The 20,891-nt window shown below is 39.2% G+C and overlaps 1 protein-coding gene across 3 annotated transcripts in view; it reads right to left on the reverse strand.

Moving 5' to 3' along the window:
• Positions 1-1,917: 1,917 nt before the first annotated feature.
• Positions 1,918-20,891, reverse strand: part of SLCO5A1 (solute carrier organic anion transporter family member 5A1) — a 139,973-nt gene continuing 120,999 nt past the window's right edge. For 2 of the 3 annotated variants that reach the window (XM_063079445.1, XM_063079444.1), the window contains 4 exons: positions 14,435-14,594; positions 12,328-12,569; positions 10,180-10,244; positions 1,918-7,844 (listed from right to left, as the gene is read on the reverse strand). In XM_063079445.1, the coding sequence (XP_062935515.1) occupies positions 7,387-7,844; positions 10,180-10,244; positions 12,328-12,569; positions 14,435-14,594 (925 nt within the window). In that variant the 3' untranslated portion in view covers positions 1,918-7,386. Of the gene's footprint in view, positions 7,845-10,159; positions 10,245-12,327; positions 12,570-14,434; positions 14,595-20,891 lie in introns of all 3 variants that reach the window. The other variant, XM_063079447.1, reaches the window with a different exon arrangement.

Raw genomic sequence — 20,891 nt, forward strand, 5'->3', positions numbered from 1 at the left:
GTCTTTGCTTAGGGCTCAGACCTACAAAGCAGCCAATTACACGGATTTCTGAAGTGGCATTGCCCCTCTCCGCCCTACCATTCTGACAAGAACACATCTAGAACAACTTGATCCATGGCGGGCTTGCTCTTTCTTCAGTGCTGAGCATCTTAGCCACTCCTGCAGGCCAAAGAACAGCTTCAGCTTTCTACTGATTTATGTCGGTATTATGAGTTGGAACTGCATCAAACTTTGATGTTTAAATTCAAGTGAGCTCTGAATATTGATCTCTTGCTTTCCAGTGTCTTTGTGCAATTAAAAATGTTTTTTGGCTCCCATACGCTGAAGCCACAAAGGCCATCTCTGCCCAGTAGGCAATATTAAAAAGAAGAAAGGAACTGGATGCTTTTAAACAGTTCTTAGAACACTGAAGTTGTACCAAGTCTGAGGCTACGGCAAGGAAGGCAGTGGCCACACTCATAACTGCCCTCCTTGTTGCTTACAGAGAAATATTTCCTAAAATGCCAATTTCTAAAAGCCCAATAATAAAAATGTCTCTGGTTATACCTAAAAGTGTGGGAAACGTAAGAAATTCAAGAGAAATCCTTTTGCCTAAATTATGCATACATAATTGTGGAGAAGATGATAGATTAGGTCGGGGGTCTATTTGTGCTTTGCCAAAGGTCTCCCTCCATGAATACACAAAGCCATGGGGGAAATAAAGGTTTTCCCAAAAGTCAGCACAGACACCTACACTCCCCCCCTTCCCCCACCCCCCCAATAACTCAGGTATCTCGAGCCACTCCAACCCCTCACTTTCAGTGTGCGGGGGTGAGCAAGTGAGAAATGGCATCGATGGCCCAGCTTCCCCCCTACAGCACGCTCCAGGCAGGATTCTAAATATAACCACTTTGCACTTGAGTCCGTGAGTGAGTCACGCTGTGATTTCCATGACTCTTTTACCTCCTTCTGGTTCTCACCCCAAAGTCTTAGACTCCAGTGTGTCTAGAAAGCTCTGTCAGTCAAGAGAGACCTCCAAATCCAGTGCCCTTGCTCTCTAGGCAAAGTCTGAGCACACGCTCTTGCTCTGGTCTCAGAGCACTGGCTCCAGGCCACTGTAGCAAGAGACGATTCGTTTGTCATTCAGGAGAGATGGGAGGAAGGAAGCTTTTACCTGCTTTGTTGACCAAGTTGTGATATTCACTCCTTTGGAAATCATTCCTTTTTATGCTTGAGACTTTCCCTTCATTTACCAGTTTTTAGAATGAGTTGGACTCCTTTGGAAATCTTTCTTAACCTCTCACGGACAACTGTGTGGCGAAGAACAATACCCACTGAATGCTCACCAGTGGCTCCACTACATTTTTTCAGGACACCAGGCAGTTAGGCAGGGCAATGACACTAGTTCTGGCCAACAAAATGGGAGCAGAAATGACATGTGTCACCTCCAAGCTGAGAAAAAAAAAGCCCTTTGCCATGCTCTGGGCCCTTCCTTCCTTGACCCAGCATCTAGGCCAACCCTGAAAGTTCCAGTGCAGCTTCAAGATGCTGGCACTTCTGTCAGCCTGGATCCCTGAGGGACCAGGTGAAACAAACCCATAATAGACATGTAATGTGAATGAGAAATAAACCTGTGTGCTATGAAGCCACTCAGATTTGGGGTTTAGCATGTTATTTAAATGTAACAAATCATATTCAAGGTAGTCTGAAAGTCTGTTTTGAATTTAAATAGATAAATGTGAACTACTTAAAATTATTCTCTTTGGTGACTCAACAAAAAATATGCTACTGCAGGCTTTTAAAACCATAGTCCTAATAGTTTACACATAGAACATTCTGAGAGTTGTCAGTTAGGTATGGAGTTAATCTTGTGGGCGGGATGGGGGATCACACTGGTCATTGCTTCAACTCTTCAAACAACAAAAATCTAGAGACGAATCTCAATCTAACACACTTTATTTGTTTTCTTTTTAATTTTTTTTCTTAATTTTTCATGATCAAGTATTCAAGATGTTGTATACCAAGGTTTATTAGTACATCAACAATAGATTTCATTAATCACAAGGAAATTATACATCTTTTAAATTACCCTAAGAGGTCTCCAAATAAATATTCATTTTAAAAATCAAACTTTTTTACGCAGCACTCGAACAGTCTTTCATCACAAGCACACCTCTACACACAAACACCCACACACACACTGGACACACACTCCACTAAGATCCTAATGCCAGTTTATTTAACACAGTTTTACATTTTCTGAAACTAAAGAGTCAGAGGCTGACCTTCCTGCTTCGTGCTTCTAAATTAACATTTGGGGTTTTTGGTAGAGAGGTATGTATTTTAAGAAAAATGCCCACAATTTGGTACTAGTCTTACCAATTATCAATTACCAATTACCAATAATTGGTACCAGTCTTACCAATTAATTCTTATTTTTTATTTCTAGATACGAACTTTAAATTTCTTTTGTCCATCCTTTTGGTTTAATATGTCCCAACAATTATTTTCGTTTTCAATAATATGTTCTCCTTCAATTTTAACATGTGATGGTAGAATACCAGAAAAAGACAACACTTTCAAAACCCCAATGTTAAAAAAACACCTTGAGTGTAAGCTTTTTGGAAAAGGAATAAGAAAAGGTTATCTGAAATATTTTTTTTACCTCTCTCTGAAATTACTTTTAGCATCTAATTATTCTTGCTAAAATAAATATCCAAAGCACTGAGTTTCCCATAGAAAAGTATTCCCCCTTACACTCTTCATTTTTGCAGCATAGAGTTTATGGATTAACTGTTGAAATGAGAGTAATGGATGCTTGTTTTCTGAGAAATTCTCCAGATTTCCAGACTCAAAGCACATGCAGCTTCTTAGTGGTGAACATGCATCGTTAAATACTTTTAGCACCAAGGCATTTTTTTAATGTTGCAAAAGCAATTACCCAGGGAGGATTTCTGTCATCTCTGACCCTTCCTAGGACTGACTAAAAATGAAGTACTAAAATAAAACCTCTTCAAACAGGTCTGATTTCAATGCAATAATGAGAAGTCTGAAACAGATATAGCCAGCAGCATCCCGGAAGATGAAGAAGAGAGAAAGGACAGAAAAGATAAAGTGCACAAGGCATCTAACTTGGCCCACCAGCCACAGCGCTCCGGTACTACAGAAGAGGAAACACAAATGCATGTGAAGGCTACCTACCAGTCTGTATAACAGAGTATTAGCAAACCTGCAGCCTAGGCAATTCTGGGATTATACAGTGTTTTGGTATCTATCTGCTACTTAGAATACTCAGTATGCACCTATGTATCAATAGTTATATTCATGTTCTGTGCCAACTATGATGTTTTAAGTACACACACAATCACAAAATATCATTGGCTACCATCCTGGGCTTGGGTTCACCTACTGCTCCTGGGCACACTAAAGAATTCCCACAAATGCTTCAGGTCCATCCAAACTATGAAGCTTCTCTTTGGCACATGGTTTCTACAAAACAGGCTGCAAAAAGAAACACCTGGCTCCAAGTCCACCAAAAGATGCAAGCTGGAATTGCTGACTGAAGCAGAATTTTCTTGGTGGGTGGTGAAAATGTAGGATTGCCATTACCTCCACTAGCCCCTAACCCAGGTAACCCCCTTCTGTGCAGACTGACACTTCCAAGTGCATGCTGCCAGTGGTTGTTGCACCAGCTAAAGGTTACAATTGGGGTCAGCAGTTTAGTACCTCTTTTGTACATATTCATTTAAAATTTTTATTAGGAATACTAAAACTCATATTCACCAAAAAACTAATAGAAATGTTAATATTCTGAAAGAAAAAAATATATACCTAAAATCCCCAAAGCTCAGATTCAACCAATGTGAAATAGCTTTCCTCCTAAGGTTTCATTTCAGAAACTCTGCTGAGACTCGATGTTAACATCGAAATTGGATTTGTTCTATATTAAATATGAACTATAAATAAATATTTGAGGTATGCTATGACAAACAGTTTTTAATATAACAGCTAAATAAATGTAAATTTACCTTGAAAATCCAGTTAAACATTAAATCTTGATGTTTCCTACAGTTTTTTCTATTTACATGAGAAATAACTTTTCTACTCAGAAACAGTAATACATCAAAAAATAAAATGCTCTGACCTCACTATTTTATAGTCACATCTTGCCTTTGTTAACTAAAAACTACTGTATGCATTATGCAGTATAAGAAGTGAATAACGGTCAGAGAAACCTACGTCTGAACTCTGACTTTGCCACTCTATACAATCCTAACCAAATTACTTTACTACTCTGAGCCTCCGTTTCATACGTATTTTTAAAAAACCAAAAGAATAAAATCTTTGCAAGGTTATTAAGAGGATTAAATAATGTGTATTAAGTGCATGACAAAATGCTCTGCAAATAGTCAACACTCAACAAATGCTAATTTGTTTCCTCTCTGTTCCTCCTTTCTCCCCACCTTGAACACCTTGCTTCTGACTATTTTCAAGAATTGAACACACCTACAAAAAAGAATAAGGATTTCATGCTAATGAAGGTAACCAAAAGAATGTGCTCCAATCATCCATCCCACCCGCTGGGAGTTTCTAAATTAATAGGATGGACTCAAGGATATTGTATTTGGATATTAAAGCCAAATAATACATTAATTTACAAAGTTCATAAAGGCATAAGAAGACGTTTTGCCAAAATAATTAATTCGAAGCCAAACTCATGGAGACTTCTAATAAGAACTATGACTATAAAGTAACATGACCGATTTATTAACAAACAGATAAGACCTTATGTATACAATTAAATAGTATCATCTACAAAATAGTCACTTTAGTTGGCTATGTAATATTCCAATGATGCTATCAGGGCCCAAAGCATTTGGGGAACTATGCTTAATTGGTACATATTCCAAAAATTCTCTCCCTCACAATTTTTCCTATTTGTTCCATATCCACCAACAACACATTAATGATACACTTGCTATTTATAAGTATGCTATTTATAAGTACTGGAAACTTGCGGAAGTACAATATTATCATTGTGGTACACATTTCAGGCCAATTTCTTTGAGTTCTGGCCAAATCATCCCAAAGGATTTCAGAGTGATTGATGGTAATCGGTTAAAATGGTACCTGACAGACAACTAGTGCCCGGACACTGACTGCTGAACTCGATGACTCTTCAAGGTAGAGAAGGGGGGGGTGGGTGCAATGAGGCTCTCTACTTACCCCTGTTGAGTCCAACAATCTTAGCCACAAAAAAGTGCCAATCCCACCAAAATTCTCTCAATGCAGTATTTTAATAATCAGAGGAAAATCCAGAAAACACCACCCCTCCCCAATCTACACATCTTTAGCTACAACGCCAAAGGAAACTTTCTCTTCTAAAGGACCAAAGATCTCTTCAAGGGTAAAGGGGAACCCCAAGGCCCAGAGTAGACACTAGGTTAATTAGTAATGTTTTCTGAAAACCTTTAATATATGCCACATTGACCAAAGTCTGACAGAAGCCAATGTAGTTACGATCTTAGCCGAGCAAGACTGCTCACCTCACTGTGAGCCAAGCCAAAGGGCCAAAGGGAAGTCCTTGTCACCTGAGCAGTAGCTTTACCCCTTGTAGACATTATTCAGTCTAATAGTGATAACCCTCTCCACAAACTGCATGCAACCGAGAGAACCATTTGACCAATGCCATTCCTAGGTAGGGAAGAAAAAAACCTTGTACCCAAGGATATTGGCATGATTCTGCCTGCTGATCAAGATGGAAGGCAAAGAGCCTGTATCAGGGGACAGTCTGTCAATCACGGTACAGTCTGCCAACCACATCTCTTCTGTGGAAGAGTGTTAACTAGACAGGGAAACTATTTCTTGAATTCGCCAGCCCTACATAAGCATAGGCTCCTTGGCAGAAACTGTTCACAATTATATTGGTATTTGAACCTTACAGTCCCTCACGGCCAGATCCCATGAGTTAACTTGCTGTCAGTCCATTAGTGCTGTCAGGAGGCATCATTTTACACACCACGTAAAAGCATTCGTGTAGTACCTAAATCAAAGCGATGTGCTGGAACGTACTAAAAAGAAAGATGGATAATGAACCCAAAGTGCATTTAAGAATGGGGAAAATCCTTTCTCAGAATCACTGCGGGAAAGAGACAGTAGGAGGGAATCAGAGTGGCATGTAAAATGATTCTAACTCTGATAAAGTAGGATTTGGTATGATAGACCAGTTTATTTTAAATTATTTTCAATCATTACTTAGGATGATATTCTGGGTTCAGCTCACAGATCTTCCTCCCTCTGTACTCAAAGTGATTTTTCATATCCCAGGTACAGCTTTCCTGATTCAATTACTCATTTTTAGGAGCAATGGCAGCTTTTTTGTACAGAAAAAAGAAAACAATATAGATTCGCCAGTGCTTTCAAGATATTATGAAAATATTCAGGTGGGACTTTTTCCAACTCCTTGAGTGTCCAGGTTACAATTCTTAACTACCTTATGTGGGCCCTTAAGAGCTAAAAGAATTTCTGCAGCAATTTCCTTGGATGAGAAAAGCCATTAGTTTTTTTCCTTAATATGCATCTCAAATTACAGTTTCTAGCCATATTGTTTAGCACACTAGTTTTAAAGCCTCTTATGAAAGAATACTGGAGTTTATATTCAAGTTATCAGATTTATGATTCAGCGGCCTCTTTAACTGTCATGATGGAGCAGACAGACTAAAAGAGAATTTGTCTCATGAAATGAAGTAGCTGTTCTTTTTATCACACTATGCATTTTGTTCCTTTGAAGCATTTGAAAAATTCTACCTGATTTATAACTCTGCTATGGCTTAAAATGCTATTAACAGTACTCTAAGGAAAGTTCAGCTTCCTCTTTTCAAAAAACATTTGCTTTATTCTCTGAAAGCAAAAGGAACATGCTGCACTTACATTTTTCTGATCAAATTGCATAGTTGAGGCAAATTCATTTGTGCTTTGTAGCAGAACTCACAGTAGGTGTTCACGTCTAAAAACTTTGACTTGTAAATGCAGTTAAGGTCAAGCTCACCTTTGTTTGCAGCGTATGCTAATGGTATGCACCGACATCACCCTTCCCATGATTCTGTCAACCATGTACCTCAGCCTTATGCCATACTGGAGCATGAGCACTAAATTAACATCGGAAATGGTAACAAATCTATCTAAACTCCTCCTTCATGCAGAGAAGGGAGGAAAGGCTCTCAGTCTTGTTGAGGTATCCAGCCCCCGATCAATAGTGGCTGTGTATACTGAGTTCTGTTGGTTTGAGGATTGTGTCTGTAGAGGTTAAAGAAAGAAAGATAAGAAGGCACGGGTGTTTCGCAAGTCGCCGTCTTCAACTCAACCAACAAAACTGAAGTCTTCCATTTTCAAGCTTCAGAAAGGAGGCTACATGGTCACAGGGCTCTCTTCCAGCCCCGGCTCCGCAGAGGAACTTATTGCTTCGGGGAAGGGCCCTGGGAAAGTCTGCGCTGTGCACTGGCTCCCTTTCCGCAGACCAGCCTCGTGGTGGAGCTCTCCCTGGGTGCTGAAAGCGGGGCACGACCTAGTCCGGGCTTGCTGGTCGGCGCTGCCGGGCTGGCCCACCCGCTCGCTCACAGTGCTCAGCGGGAACTCTCTCCACCGCTGCCTCTGCAGCTCCACCTCCTTGTGTTTAATGGAGTACCAGGCCAGAAAAATAAAAATAAAGCCAACGAATTTGAGGCCGGCCGCCAAACCAAAATAGACAAAACGAAACGACGTCACGTTGTACTCCCAGCAAGAGCCCCTCACGCCACACTCCTGCTGCCAGAGCATGCAGGTGGTGTCAATAACTGCTCCAAAGTAAATCGGAGTAGGAATGTATGCTAAAGTGCAGAGAGAAAGAAAAACAGATTTAGCGCATTTTGGTAAGAGAAACAGTTGTAAATTAGCAAGTTACTGGTTGGCTCTAAAACCAGGGAAGGGGAGTGATTTTCCTTTGTTTCTTGGGTTTTTTTTAAAGATAAGTCACATCTTGTTACAATATATTTACCATAAAAATGTTCTCAAAATGGCGAATACTTAAAACCTTCTGGTTTGCAACTCAGAATGTGTTATTGATTTTTAGGATCATAAATAAGTCCATTGCTTATACACATATATCTAATCATCACGTGGCACTCTTTAAATACATACAATTTTACTTGTCACTTATACTTCAATAAAGCTGACAAAGGTGTTTATTGTTAAAAATGCCATTAGAGAATCCTTTTAAACTAAAAAATTAGGTTTTCTTGTTAAATACTCAAGAGGCTATACCGCTAGAACTCTATCAACCACCAAAATTCAGTACACTTAGTTCTTGTGGGTTGGGTTCCTTCCAGTCCTTGGATGCAGAAAGAGCATGAAAAAGAGTTGTCTCCTTTAAGTCAGACACCACATCAAATGGCAACTTTATAAAGGCACATGAGGTATGGAAATAATTATGGCATAAAACTTATCTTTGAAGCTTATAAAACATCCGGGATGAGGAGTAGCTTCTTGTGTGGGCTGTGACATAGACACATTTCTTCAATCCCATAAGTCACGTGATGACTTCTTTCATCACATGCTGCTCACTTTGCCAAAATGTGCCCCCACCCTCAACACATTCACCTGGCAAACATCTATCTACCCTGACTCACTCGGATGCCACTCTATTCTCATTTCATTTTATTAACTATCACAAAGTATTTAAACTGTTTGCAAATCTGTCACCCTATAAGCTCCTTGATGGCACGGCCATGCTTTTTGGGGAAATAGAAATTGGCTTATTGGCCTAACTATACTTTTTCCACAATCAATAGAACTTAAGTTTGAATTAAATAATAAATGCCTGAAACATCCTCCCTTCCACTTATGCCTGATGCTGCAGCACCCATTTGTTGACTTACCTTCATAAACTTCCACACCCACATCAAACAACCTCAACTCCACAGCATCAGAGAGGGACACGGCAAAAAGGAGGAATTTTTTTCTTTTCCTATTCAACCACTCCTTTGTTTTAAAAAAAAAAAAAAAAAGCCTTTTCTTCTTTGAAAATAACACTTTTTTGTTTGCAGTGAGTATAAGACAAACTTCTTAACTATATCTAAGTATGTCAGAATTTCCTTTAACCAGCATGCATTTAAAATGGTATCTTCAAAGTCTGTTGGTACCAAAATATAAGCCACCTGCTAAACAGAACTAGAAGCATTTTCCTTCTGGGGCTTATTGGAAAGTGCTCATTCTTGGACTGGGCCGTCAACCACAGCATATGACAAACTGAGAATTCCAGGGAGGGTTAATGCTTCAAAGGGTCAGACGACATCATTTTTAAATGTTTTACCCTTCAAAACTGAAATAGGAAATCTGAATCAAAACCAAAATTTTTGGTCCTGTGGACAATGATACTGATTACTGAGGGAAAAATAATAGCTGAAGAAAATCGAAAGAAAAAATAAACTTGATGATGAGATAGTCAATTAAAAATATATTGAAATTGATCAATGAAAGGGGTACTTCGTAGGGTTATTTCCTATTCATTGTCCCAAAACTCCACAGGGTGATGCAGTGTTTGTAAAGATATGCACAACATTCTTCATGCATATGAACTCTGTGGTTTATCACACTGACACGGCATTAATGAGCTTCTCTTGTTAAGAAAAACCTTACATCATGTTCCCTATATGTCATTGTTGGGGACCTTTCTTTTTTCTTTTAAGAATTTTTTTTTTCTTTTTCTCAGAAAACTTGATAGGTATGCTCTTTGCTCAGTCCAATAAAATTACTATAAAGAAGTGAGGAATGAGAAATTTCACAAATAAAATGAGCACCAATTTCTATCGCTTTTATGTTGAAAAGGCACAAAGGGACCAAAACGCCAGGATAACAAACCCATTACAAATTGCTTGATTTAATATTTCTTACTGTACAAAACTCTCGGGGAATTTTACCCAACTTTATGTCCATAGTGAAAAAGAAACTAACCTAAGTTAGTTTTGTTTTGTTTCATCAAATGACAGAACTTGTCAGCTTTTAGTACAAATCAGAAAATAAGGAAGTAGTGCCCTCACCACTAACCTGTAAAATCCTAGCTACTACTAATAACAAATGACTTGACTTGCCATTTTTAAAGAACAGTGAGAGTTTGCCATCTACAAAGAGGAACTAAGAGGCACACCTGGAAAGTCAGGAACATACCAAGTGTTCGCAACAAAACAAACTGCATTCCCAGTGCGAAAGGTCTTTCCTCGTCTTCTACGGACCTACAGTGAAGGGAAAGAAAGAAATACCTTTAAATAGAGGCCCCAAGAAAATGAATGTCAAATCTAATCTGATTCGTGCAGAGCCGGGGACTAAGGAGATGCTGTGCCAAAATATTTAATTTGCTAGAATTTACTAACAATAACCAGGCAAGATTGCTGATGGCTCAATCACTGAATCAATGTCTCACTGTAGACATCAAAGAAACTGATCTAATTGTCTGTGTAAATACTGGGGGAGGGTCCAAGGCTCTTGACTGAAGAGGCAGAAGTGGCTCTAACTGAGCTTCCAAAATCAGTTCTACTAAAAAAAAAAAAAAAGTATAGAACTTTACCCTAAACATTGCATTCTTTTTTCTGTTTGCCTGCACTTTCCGGAATGGTAGATGTGTACAATAAAAATTACTCCAATAATTCCTCCAGGATAGGAAAAATAGTAAAAAAACAAAAACAAAAATATAGTTGAAAAATGTACACAGAACAAGTCAATATCAGAGAAAGAATAAGCCCCTCCCCCATCTCTTTTTTTTTCTTCTTTTCCTTAAAACGTAAGCTCCAAATAATTTCCATGTGGCAGGAAGATTGGAGCTTATTGATTTTCTGATTAGCAAAAATTAAAGGACTCCTTTTCTGTAATTTTGGGTTAGAAGCCAAAGGGTGATTTGCCATGTGTGATCACTATAAAAAGGGTAGCTCTTCCATGGGTTATTCAACAAATCTTGTAGAATTAAAGTACAAAGAATTAGATTTTAAGTGAGTAAATTTCCTAATGATTCATATTTTTGGATATAATGAAGTACCTTATCCTTTCTATCCCATTCACATAGGGTTGTAGGTATATGAGAGGTCTTCAAAAAGATCATGGAAGGATTCATATTCTAATGCAATTTTTCTATGAACTATTGGAAGTACCCTGGTATAATGGAAAATTTCCTGGGACCAATGCCCATGTCATCTTTTCCCCAGCTTCTTTATTTTGCACAGCAATTTGCCCAGTGCTGGACACATGGTCTTTACTCCATAAATATCAGCTGAGGGAGGAATTCAGTGAATAAACCGGTAGGCCTTCCGTGCACTGTCACCTTATTGTTAAAGAACAGCTTTGCGGGGAAACGAAGATCTAACTCAGCATTCCATAGGAAAGAAGCCAGAACACGCACCGTGCAGCCCAGACGCCCTCGCTATGATGTCTCTGCAGGGGCTTCCTGCAGGCGCCCAGTATCGTGCGGTTCTGAGGAGCCAGAGGAAGAATAAGGACCAACCCCCTCCCTCATGCCCTCAATGCACTGCCCGCCCCCCGTCCCCCTAAAGTCACCCTGGGAGTGCTCTTCTCATGTCACTGCACTGTCCTATTCCTTCCTTTGCCCACCGCAGTCCTTAGTGCAGGGCCCAAAACACTCACTTGAATGTGCCAGTGTCAACATTTTTAATAGGACAAAAGTAGCTTCCATGTCCTCTTATAAACAAAAAAACAAACTAGGATGCAGAATATGGCAAAGAAAGCCTGAACACTTGAAAAATCACATTTCCCAGTCTACACTTTCCTTGATTCCATTCCAAAATTTTATATGATAGTAAAATTAATGAACTCAGCATTCTGAACTGCAGGTCCAGCATGAATCGCCACTGATCCTGGGGGTATTATTAACTATCTACAAGGTACAAGGTCAGAGATAACAGCCTTTGCTGTATGCACGATTTAGCAACTTCACCAAATTGCTTCCTTCCCTCCTCTGGGGTTCCGCTCCTCCTAGCTAACACAGTGATGGCTTTCAACTCCGGAAGTTGAAACTTGCAGGCCACAGACTTCAGGAACCCAAGGCACACAAAAGAAGTTTCATTGGGCAATAGGAATAAAACCCAACTGAATAAAGAAAATTCTAGAGTATGCAGTGTTATACCCATTCTTTCCCTTCCAGACAGAAAAAAAACTCACTTATGTTCCCCAGGCAAATGTCTGAGCATCTTCCTAGGCAATCTAACTTTGCTTTGCTCTTTGTTTACTGCCTCAGTCCCTCCTCTCTGAATAGGTACTCTAGCAAATTTAAGTTCAGAACCCACCCTAGAAGTTGAGTGCTGTTCTCACCTGAGTGTTACTATGATGGCTGATGGCTGGGCACACGCTGTGATGAAGGTGACTATGAAAAGAAAAACTAAGAATGGGATGAGGGTATTACAGGTCCGTTTACACTTCCCAGACACAGCATAGCCATTCTCGTTGAGATACGTTTTGACAATGACCACACGGAGCTGGCTGCGCTGGCCCACTGTGGGTGGGGTGATCACTTGTCGACTTTGGACACAGGTGCATTCTGTATAATTCCGTACCTAAGTGAGTGAAATAAAGTTCAGTTGTATGCCAACCAAAAGCAAAATGTGGCCTAGAAATATTGAGACCAATTTAAGTAAAAAATGCTCTAAAATAACTAGTATTTTTTAATACAAAATATTTCACTGAAACTTTCGTCCTCATTGATAGCAGTAAAGGCCCAAAGTGTGTCTAACAATACCAAAATCTGCTAGTCAAGATTGTTTAAACCTAAACTTTCTAAGAAGCTTCCAACACTCGATTCTATAACATTCACATTCCGTATGCTCATAAACAGGCACCAAGCCTTATTTTTATTTGTGCTCATCAGAGAACCTAGCCAACCCTGAGCACGGAGTGGCCCTAAAGTAAATGTCTGTTAAATAAATGCAGAGAATTCATAATGCAACCGTGATGGCTTCAGTACTAATAATAGTGAGCATCTCATTGGTGAGCAACCATTTCAAACACCTTGTTAGTCCCTTTAATTAGCAAGTGACCTACACTCTATGAATGAATAACCTACTCTACGTTTGTAACTTGGGTCCAGTGACTGTGGCCCCCACCCACCCAGTGCTGCTCCTGGACTCTGACAAAAGACCAGCTGTCTGGAAACACTGAGGAGCCCGAATTCACTTGATCATTTTTTCCAGTAAATATGTATGAGCCCCTACTGACATGCCAGGTGGACTGAGGATACAGAAGAGCAAAAGAAATCATATCTTCTCTGTTAACTACCAATATTTCTTCTGAAAGCCAATACAAAAGTGAAACAATGTTGGTGGGTGCTACACGATGCCAAAATAAACCAACAAGTGTTAAATTAGTCAATTAATCTTCCTGCCTAGTATGTTGCTTTTTACCGAATGGACATCAGCTGAACTGGTTCTCATTGTGATCTTTCAACCACTTAGAGCAGCCATAAGAACATGTACGAAAATAGAGCACTGTTTGGCCATCTGTGCTCAAAGGACTGCTGGCGTTTTTTAAAGAATGAGCATTGTACACTAGAGGACTTGCTGTCTCCCAAGGAAGGACTCAGCCACTGAGAAGAACAGAACTTACTGTCTCTTTCACCACAGTCACACACTAGAGCTCACAACTCTGTATGGGGAACAAGCACCAAGAGTTCTCAATTTATCCCTATATTTTAGATTAAAACTCAGGAATTGAAAATGACATCCCCAAAACATTTGGTCAATGGCACTTCCCTTATCACCTGTATAGAACAAACAAATGCACTTTAGCCTTTTAATGAAGGCAACCCCCTGCAATCCGTTCTTACACAAAGAATCAAAGTAGGCTGCAAAAAGAACTGAGTAGAATATGAAAACCCTCTCCCACAGTATTACAGCCTATTTATAATTCACAGGGAAGGGAATTCTCAAAATAGCCTATTCTTGAACTGACAGAAATATCTTTACTCTGAAAGTTTTTTAAAGAGTCTGAACTGATGATGTATGAAAAATGGCCATCGCCCATCTTCCCAGACTCCAGCCAGGGGAGGAGTTTCCCTGTTCTCTTCTGTCAGCACCAAACGTGGTCGTCCTGACCTTCATCTCCATCCCAAGGGCCCAGTCACCGGAATAAATGGAAGGCCTAGAGCTCAACCTTATCAAGTTTCACGGAGTTGGCACAGAACGTAAAGTAGAAGAGGGCTGATGTGGAATCAAATCACTACACCCAAATGTTCCAATCCTCCCTGGAAGAAAATGACAGCATTGCATAATTCTTTCCTCTAGGTTTGGTCAGAGGTATTTTGCAGGTTATTCGGAGCCTCTCGAAAGGGAGACTAGCGTCATTGTGATTGCATATGAATCCTATCCTGTCCTTGTCACAGGATGTGGTATTAATAACAGAAGAGGAACTTGTGAAATATACTCACCCCAGTGCTAAGATTACCACTGTTAACACAGCCAGCCAGACAAGGGTTAAAGTATGTAATTCCATCCGATCCACAGACTGGCTCATACTCGTGTATTTTACACCCACAATTAACATTGCAGCTTCCGGTCAGATTCCTATGGGGCATGGTTAGAGAAGGTCTAAGAGAGAAAAGAAACATCATGAGCATCACTTACTGAAATAAAACTAAAAGGAAAGACCTTGAAATTTAGTAATTTGTCCATTTTAGATAAGATATTCCCATTAAATCAAAGCTATGATACCATGAAGTAGCCAGCCTTGATAATTATTTTTACAACTAAAAAACAAAACATGAAGAAAAATGTTTCTGCTCTCTGATACTACAGATTCAATACTTTCTATCAAATTATCTGTCCTGACTCAATTTTGTCCTCCATCCGGAGCCCTGGATCTAGTCTCAACATCTGGGCTCAGCAATTCTAACCCTAATATAACTACTCACTTACTGTAGGTGCTCGGTTCTATGTCTTAACAAAACTGGGCCTCAATTTCTTGAACTATAAAATGCAGCATGTAAAATGGAGGAAATGCTTTTCAGTTCCAAATCAATAACATCATGTGAACATGTAAACATGGAATCTACCAATCACAGTTATCAATGTAGATTCCCTTAACAAAAACTTTGGTTGTTCTAGAATAAATTATCAACGAAAGACATGGGACTCTAGAAAGTCAAAAGGAAGTGATTTTTGAAGATGATTAAGGAATCACATCACAAGTTTGATGTGAACACCGGAAAAGAAAGATTAAGCAATTCTTCACTCAAGAATGCCCAGATGAGAATTCACAATCAAACATGCTGGGTTTTGTATTTTCATGAGATCATGGTGTCTGATACAAAGAAATGATACAATATAAACAGCTCTAAGAAAATCAATTCAGGAAACAAATATAAAGGGGAAAAAGGCAAGTAAGGAAAAAGGGCTGGGATGGGGAAGCGTCAAAAAGGGCAGTGCAAGAGCAGGGGCAGACAGGTGCCTGGGGTACCCACAGAACAGTGAAAGGGGCTCTCACTCCCAATGACCTCTTTGCTTTTGTGACCACCATTTTTATCCATCACTGATGAAATACTGTTCCTAAAGCTATATGAGTTAGCAATACCAGATTCTTCATTCATCCATCCATCTATCCATTATCCATCCATTTGACAAATATTCTGGAATCTCTGTTATGCACCAGGACTTGTCACACTTTAAGGACTATGCTATCACCACTCATCCAGTAGCATGGCCCATCTCAATCACATGTGTTAATCTATAATCATAAAGTGCCTTTCATCCAAAGCCTTTTCTCCTGTGGCCTCTTTCGCACTTTGACAATTGAGTCCTCAAATTTTAATGGGAGGAACCAATTCAAAGCAATATTAAAGTCTTACCAAAGAAGCTTCTAGCAACACAAAAGTCAGATAGATCTATTCCTCACTCCAAAGGAAAAAACTTATCTCAAGACTTTGATTATCTTTATGTTCACAAATTCTTAGCATCATACCATTTTAAAGTTTGAATATACTTTAAAAGCTATAATTCTAGACCAGTGGTTTTCTACTGGGGCAATTTTGCCCCCCCGGGGGGGGGCATTTGGCAATGTCAGGAAACAGTTTGGGTTGTGATAACTGATGGGGTTGCTACTGGCATCTAGTGGGCAGAGACCAGGAATGCTTCTAAACATCCTATGATGCACAGGACAGCCCCTCACCTCCCACAAGAAAGAATTATCTGGCCGAAATATCAAGAGTGCTGAGGATGCAAAACCCTGCTTTGGACCAACTACCATATTCTGCAGATGATGAACTGGACAGCCAAAGAAGCCAGCTGACTCACTGAGGCCGATTAGTGCCATGCCAACGGCTCTCCTATGGAAAGTATCCAGTGTCCAAGAGGATTCTCCTCGCCAGCACTTCAAGAACTAAACTGCAAGCCATGACCAAATAAAAGGGCTTTTATATTTCCACATGCTTAGTCACTAAAAATGACAGGCTTCAATGCCATACCAATGGTTATGATTGTTGCTATTTAAAAATCACATGGCATTTCCTATTAACAGCATGCTTTGCATTCATTTATGACAGCCATAGATTCCAAACCCCTCTCCTTTATGAGCAGGTCCACTCAAGAGGAAGGAACTGAAAGAAAATATCAAGAGATGCTCAAAACAAACTGATTACAGGAAGGCAAAAAACTTTCCTGAGTTCAGGAAACAGAAGCACAGTCCCAGGAAAGCTTGGGGTACATTTGCTTTTCTCATGAGCATGTGGTGTCTCCTGTGAAGAAATGATACAGTATGAAAAGCTCTAAGAAAATCAATGCAGGCCATATAAATAGCAATGAAAGGAACTGGGCACTCATGAAAAAGTCATTAGCAGAAAGGTGATCATGGCACAAAAAGGAAAGCCGCAGCCATGGTTAATCCTTTACACTGAGCTGAATAAACAAGAAATTATTTTTAACAATAATAATGTTTTATTTGTCATTCACTCTCCAGAAAACAGACTGGATTCTAATAACAGTCAAGTGTTTAAACCTGAGTAACACTAAGCAATCTTTCATTAGTCTGAAGTGAACCCAGAATGGGGGCATAAAACTCACAAGGGCTACCACTGCATGCTGCACTGATTCTTCTGCAAAGGGACTGTGCAGCATCTTTCCAACAAACAAAAGCATTTCTGATAAGACAGCCTTCCAAATAAGAGGATCACATTAACTCCCGAATCAATGTAAGTGTTCAAGGGAGGCACAGGCACTCACTAGCAAACACTTTATAACCACATGGCCCAAGCTGCAAGCCTGAGAGTCCTATACAATATCTTACTATTAAAAGCATGGAATTATAGAGCTAAAAAATGGAGGAAGTCACTGAGATTAGTTACTAAACTTGATAATTTTAAATAATAGGAAACTAAGAGAGAGATAATGGCAAGTCCCGCAATCATTGAAGCCTCAAGAAAACCAGCTCTGAGGAGACAACAAAAAAGGGAACAAGAATAAATAAAAGCCTTGTTGCCCAATCTTTAGTAAATTGGTCACTTAAATCTTTATTTAATGTCCATTTAAAGTAATATGTAACAACTAAAGAGATGTAACATAAGTAAAAAAAAAAAAGAAGACTTTGCCATAGGGCCATTACAGCTGGGTAGGCAGGAGCACAGTCGCCCTCAACACACACACACACACACACACACGCACGCACACACACACGCACGCACACGCACACACCTCAAGGCCTACAGAACACTTGAACTTCCCCATCTAACATACTTCTACTGGTCTCTATAAATCAAAGAGAGTTCCCCCAATCTTTCTGCCTCCTAAGCTTCTCCCTATTAAAAGATATGACATGTAGAAATCCATGCATACTATATTCAAGTCACATGGATTAAAAGAATATGATTCACATAGCAAAAACCTCTTTGGCAAAATATACTAATCAACTGGAAAAACTGGTATCTTTCTCATAATTTCTCGATCTTTATTAATTTATCTCAGTCTTCAAGAAGACTTAAATTAGGATGTTTCTTTTCAACTTCACTTAAATTCTTGGCTTCATACTAAAATCCTTCCTTGTCTATATAGAGCTATGCAACCTCAGGTTTATAATTATTATTATCATCATCATAATCATCATTATCATTTAAAACCAACACTAGCTGAGCCCTATTTTTACTCCATGAATTGAGCACTGAAATCTCTACATAAGTTACCTCATTCACTCCTCATTAAGAATTATAATTATTGCTGCTGTGCCTCCGTCCTTCAGATGAGGAAACTGAATATTTGAGAGGACAAGTACTGCCAAAGGTCACACAGTCAGTAAGAGTCAGAAATGAATTTAAACCCAGTTTTATGTCTCCATTTTGTGCACCCTTAAACCCATACACTAGAGCAGGGTGGTTTTGTATAACTACACACAGTTTTGCTTACGCTAGCATGAGTCTTCTGGGTAGCTCATCCTGCTTCCTTCTTCCTGGAAAAAGCTCTGATGCAGCTTTTCTAGCACTCAGCTTTCAGTATTCCTGAGCATTAGAGCCAGAAAGAGCTGGGTTCAATTCCATATCCCCAATACCCAAGTGCTGTGAACTTCAGAGTTCACATTTGTTAAACAGAGATGATGATGTCTATATCACATGGTTGTTGAGGAAATAAGAGAAGTAAATACACAAGGTACTTCAAAAAGTTTATGGAAAAATTTATACTGTATTTTAATTCTATTTTTTCATGGACTTTCTGAAGTACCCTAATATGTCCAGTGTCTAGCACTATGTCGAGGACATGACAGGCACTAAGATGTTGGTGTGCTCTCTTTATCTACACATGGCAGAAGCATTAATGAATAACAGTAACACAATCACAAATGTGAAGAGTGCAAAACACCTCCATGATGTTTCTTTTTTTTTTTTCAAAAATAAGTCATTTTCTAATTTTCTCCCATAGAGAACGATGGCAAAAGAACTAGATTAGGATCTAGTTTCTGGCCTACAACTTAGTAGCTATATGACCCTGGTCAAATCTTTTAGTCTATAATACCCCTCTTGCCTACATGAGCAGAGAGAAGGACAAAAGTGAAGAGAGTATATGATAATATATGTGTTAGTATAGGTTTACTAAAGGATTATATTCATCAAAGTTGTGATTATTGTGTCCAACTGTTATTTTTATTGTTAAAGCTTCCTTCAGCTTTGCAGCCAACAATTTCAAACCAGGTATAAGTTGAAACTTACCTAAAATAACCTACATCTTATACAAACTATCTCTTTAAATACAAAATCATTTATAATAAAATTATGTGTTCCTTATATGGTATTTCAAAATACTTTTATTCATCATTAAAGTAACACATATTTATTGCAGAAAACTTGGAAAAATACAAAAGGACTAAAAACTTAAACTCATGCATAATGCTGTCACCCAGGGATATCCACTATTATGCTTTTTTTTTTTTTTTTTTGCCACAGAAAACATTGCTTTATTAAGAGCATATGCCAACACACAAGGAGTGCAAAGGGGCTCCTTAAGACACAGGCCCTGGTGGTATTATGCTTTTAGGATAGGTATTTCCTTCTGATTTTTTTTTTCAATGTGCATATAGATTAGTACTAATAACATATTCTTATCAAGATTGTATATAAAATTTTAAGTTCCATTTTATTTCCTGCTAACATTGTTACCCAAACCAAGTCCAGCTGCCTGCCCCAAACAAAAACCCTGGCTGGGCTCACCAAAATCTCTTATAGAACCTGGGGCATTCAGCTCCTGGCTTAGGCTCACCAAAATCTTGTTACCAAACCCAAGTCCGGATGCCTGCCTCCAAACAAAAGCAGATGACCTAAAAGTCAAATGTTAGTGGAATAGGAAGTCAGCTTTTATTCCGGAATACTGGCGACCTGACAACAGATGTTGGGCAAACCCTTTCTTCAGTAAACCTGAAGGAGAAAAACCAGACTAAGGCCATCACAAAGACTCAGACTTACTGAGGGGTTTTTAAAGAGGGGGCTGAGGGAATGGAACGTGGGAAATAAGCAGGAGGGAGGGGTTCGTGCAAGGGGCCAGGGGCAAATTCTCACCGAGGCTCCATCTAGCCTCCTTTCTCAACCTTGATGCTATCTTAGAGTCCTGCAGGCTTTTTATTTGCTTTGGGGTAGAACCAGCTTAGTTAGCTTTATTGATGTCTTCCTTGGTCTCTCGGGGTCAGGTGGTACGAGTCTCATGGCAAGTGTGCAGCTCCAGGCTGGCGGGAAAACAACTTTAATTTTATGTAAATAATGTCATCTGGCCCCATAACCAAGGCTCAAAATATCAAATAAACATGGGAAAAGAGGGAACTCAGACAAATGCATGTTAAGAAAAAAACTGTCTTTTAAATTTTCCTACAGCCCATGAGGTTTCAGATCCCAACATGGCTTTGTTCCTGATCACTCCAACAACATTACGTGATGAATATTTTTCTGTCATCTATCTGTGAATATAAGGTTATGAACTCATAAATTTGGTCCTGAGTTTAATGATATTCATAGGTGCTTTTAAAATGAAAAGGCTCATTTTGTTTAAAAAGGTATTATATATTCTTACTCTAAGCCTATTTTTAAAAAGTAGCTAGGATAATCCAAAAACATGTATGCCTAAAATCCTTTAAGAAAACTCCTTTTTCTCCTAAATTTTCAGGAATTTCCTTTAAAATTCGTAATATCTATAATAAATAAAAGATTTGGAGTGGTTCCAGAAGATTTAAGGGGGCGGGGGGGGGGGACCAGTAGATTAAGCTGTTCATGTGACACAGGTGAGGAGAGGAATGATTTAATTAGAGAATTTCGGTGTGATAAGGCCAGAAACACAAGTCACCCAGGAGGGCAGGGACACCTGGGAGGGCTGATCCACTGTTTAAATACATGTCGCATGATGGCAAGATCAGGTGTGGTGACAAGG

Source organism: Cynocephalus volans, chromosome 15 (assembly GCF_027409185.1).
Source record: "Cynocephalus volans isolate mCynVol1 chromosome 15, mCynVol1.pri, whole genome shotgun sequence".
NCBI classification, from domain to species: Eukaryota; Metazoa; Chordata; class Mammalia; order Dermoptera; family Cynocephalidae; genus Cynocephalus; species Cynocephalus volans.